The sequence below is a fragment of the Limulus polyphemus genome, unplaced genomic scaffold, assembly GCF_000517525.1.
Source record: "Limulus polyphemus unplaced genomic scaffold, Limulus_polyphemus-2.1.2 Scaffold1715, whole genome shotgun sequence".
NCBI classification, from domain to species: domain Eukaryota; kingdom Metazoa; phylum Arthropoda; class Merostomata; order Xiphosura; family Limulidae; genus Limulus; species Limulus polyphemus.
Window position 1 is genome coordinate 7,144 of NW_013667325.1, and position 3,734 is coordinate 10,877.

At 35.1% G+C, this 3,734-nt stretch overlaps 1 protein-coding gene across 1 annotated transcript in view; it reads right to left on the bottom strand.

Annotated features, from left to right (window-relative positions):
• The window catches only part of LOC106464675 (transmembrane protein 117-like), a gene marked incomplete at its 3' end in the record, with an annotated part of 29,916 nt that overhangs the window by 4,946 nt on the left and 21,236 nt on the right, over positions 1–3,734 (bottom strand). Inside the window, exon 4 of the mRNA XM_022392441.1 lies at positions 1,263–1,523. Within this exon, the coding sequence (XP_022248149.1) occupies positions 1,263–1,523 (261 nt within the window). The remainder of the gene's footprint in view (positions 1–1,262; positions 1,524–3,734) is intronic.

Below are 3,734 nucleotides of genomic sequence, written 5' to 3' on the forward strand. Positions count from 1 at the left end.
ATCAGGACTTGTTCCTGTCCTTTCCAACTCCACACAAACAGATTATACTTCTTGAATGTGTTTTATGGTATTTAGGCTTCCAGTATCATCAGGACTTGTTCCTGTCCTTTCCAACTCCACACAAACAGATTATACTTCTTGAACGTGTTTTATTGTATTTAGGTTTCCAATATCATCAAGACTTGTTCCTGTCCTTTCCAACTCCACACAAACAGATCATACTTCTTGAATGTGTTTTATGGTATTTAGGCTTCCAGTATCATTAGGACTTGTTCCTGTCCTTTCCAACTCCACACAAACAGATTATACTTCTTGAATGTGTTTTATGGTATTTAGGCTTCCAGTATCATCAGGACTTGTTCCTGTCCTTTCCAACTCCACACAAACAGATTATACTTCTTGAATGTGTTTTATGGTATTTAGGCTTCCAGTATCATCAGGACTTGTTCCTGTCCTTTCCAACTCCACACAAACAGATTATACTAATGACAATGATCAAGCTGATCAGAGCTGCTATTTTCGTTGACCAGAGTGATGAAAGGATTGAGTACCAAAGCTGTAGATTCAGAGAAATCCTGGGCATGAAGCTAAGAATTGGTGTTATTTAATGGATATCGTGCAATGCATAAGCAACACATACTAATATGTTACCTGCCTATTCTCTCATATGCCTCACCAAAACGAAGTATGATGATGTACTTCTTTCTATCACGGTATGATTATGCAGTAATTATAAAGAAAATATACTGTGACTGACATACAGGTCGCACTCGTTAATGATTGCCATCTTGGGAATTATCATTAGGTGAGGATATATCTATAGCATTCCCTACGTGACCCATCCCGTCTGTCACTATGTGAAATATTTTATATAAATTTCAAATGGGTGATTTCAGGCCCTTATTGACACCCATCCTTTATGCATTTCAAAGAAAGAAGTAAAAAAAAGTTTGACGAAAAGCTCAATTTTATTTAAACTTGGATAATATGAAATGGAAAGAAAGTTTATGATGTCATATTTAACATAACGTAATGTTCAGGGACAACAAGGGACTTACTGGTCCATCTAGGCTATCCAATCCCATAAATTAAGCTAAAGCTATTAAGTAAAATAAATAAACCTCAAATCTAGCCCTTATCATATCATATTTATTATATTTGTGGCTAACTGATTTAAAACAAAATTTACTTCTGCTTCAACTGGATATTCCAGAGAACAACATCACTGTATTTAATTTACTCGGCCTACGTGGAGAAACTACCTGTATCACAATCAGAAGATCCATGACAAGTATAAAGGAAGCTAAGAAAGCACGTGACAGTTCCGTGGTGGCCACGAAGTCTCTGTTGAGCCTGTCCCAAGTAATCCAGTCACTGGCTATTAACGTTACTACCACGGCCGTCATAATTGTTGATCCTGCCCAGAAAATGACGATACGAACACGGCCGTGAGACTTCCAAAACGTCCTGGCTGGTTTCGCCCAATCAACGTACAAATTGTCCTGAAGCATCATATCAGTAACCTATCAGAAAATCACACGACAGTTGAACTAAATAACACAAACATATCTGTATATCTAGCTAAATCTATCTGTTAATCCATTTGTCGTTTATATATTTTCACATATATACTTAATTATTATTATTTTTCCTATCACCAACTAAAGTTCGCAAGATCTGGGTATCACAACTCACCATTTATAATTAACTTACTTATCATTATAGATAACCAGAGGGTTACTTTGAAAAGTGCTGATAAAAAGCTTGATACTGAGATTCAATAATTGAAAAATGTTCCCACTTTTCTTTGTTTGGTTAAAGAAATAAATTTGTAACTGTTTATATATATTGTTATGTATATATTATCTATTGTGCACGAATATCTATGTGTATGTATCTATATATATCATATATCTTTTGTATGTTTGAATGTCAGAATATTTTTGGGAATATAAAAGTATTGATATGTGTGAACGTAATATTTATAGATCAAAATTATGTTCATGGTCTGTGGTAAGGATATAAGGATGACTGCCTAGGTCTTCTTACTGCACCTTCTTCCATCACCGATGATGTTCTATGTGATGATGCATTGTTACTTTGCAGCAATTTCTCCTACAGAGGATTTGTGCACTAAACAATCAGGTTAATATTGGTCTCACTTCTCTTCATATGCTTTCCCAAACCCATCATCGTGTGTGAACGATGATTTCATACGTCCGTTTGAGAACCGAATGACACTGAAGTCCATGAGGGATGTATTGGAATGGTATAACATTAATTCTTTACGCTGGAACCTTGTGGGCATGTGTCTAGACGCTTTGTTTTGATTGAGACATACATTATTGGCATCCAATCCTTATAAAGATCGTAATTCCTCGTGCAGCACAATTATATCAGCACGTTAGACTAATAGTATGAAGATTGAACATTGGCATTTTTATTGACTCTCTGGATGTCAGACTTTGCATTATAGCTATAACCTGCAGTCATCGTAATCTCTTTGAAAATTTTTGCAAGTGTTATATAATCAGACTTTTTGCAGACATTTAGGTAAATTACCTTTTTCTTTCCCTCCAGTTCTGATATGAACTAGCTACTCCTCGTACAACTTTCTAAAGTTATTCTTCCATTCAGATAGGTGCTTTCGTAGATCCAATTCTCTTTGAATTATCCAAGGGAAGTTTCTACTTTACCTGTAATGTACCGTTGTGGTCTGGGATTATCTTTGCTGATAAGCTGTTTAACTACTTCCGGTACACAACTGATGGAATAGCCTGACTTTACTTTGTTTGATACAAATCTTCAGTTGCTTCAGCAAAAGAGCTTAAAGATATACATATTCATTTATTTGAAACACAAAAATCCGTTCCTTGCATGCTTTTAGTAATTGAGGAAAAGACCGATAATCTAATATTCCCAGAAGAGGTCAGTTTTAGGTACCATCTACACTTACAAGCAACCACATCTCAACAGAGTTAGGTCTCAATCCGCAGGGAAGGACAAACGTAAGATGATTGTTCATACAAATTGTTACCATACATCGTGAACAATCCTTTGTATAAGAAACGTTATTTCTATCGTTGGATGTGAGTATATAATACCTGAAATTAAGTACGGACTAACAGCGTCTTAACTTAGATTCTAAAGATAAGACCTAACGATGTCTGAAAGAATACACTGAAAATAACGGCTAACAATGTCTGAAAGAATACACTGAAAATAACGGCTAACAATGTCTGAAAGAATACACTGAAAATAACGGCTAACAATGTCTGAAAGAATACACTGAAAATAACAGCTAACAATGTCTGAAAATAGATTCTCAAGATAAGCATTTGATGGAAGACTAAAAGCAGAGACTAGCAATATCTGATGAAAGACTAAAAGCTGAGACTAGCAATATCTGATGGAAGAATCTAAAGTTAAGGACTAACAATATCTGGTGGAAGAATCTAAAGGTAAGGACTAACAATATCTGATGGAAGAATCTAAAGGTAAGAACTAAAAATATCTGATGGAAGAATCTAAAGTTAAGGACTAACAATATCTGGTGGAAGAATCTAAAGGTAAGGACTAACAATATCTGATGGAAGAATCTAAAGGTAAGAACTAAAAATATCTGATGGAAGACTATAAAGGTAAGGACTAACAATATCTGATGGAAGACTTTAAAGGTAAGGACTAACAACATCTGATTTAGAGTCTTCCAAGGTAAGGACTAACAATATCTG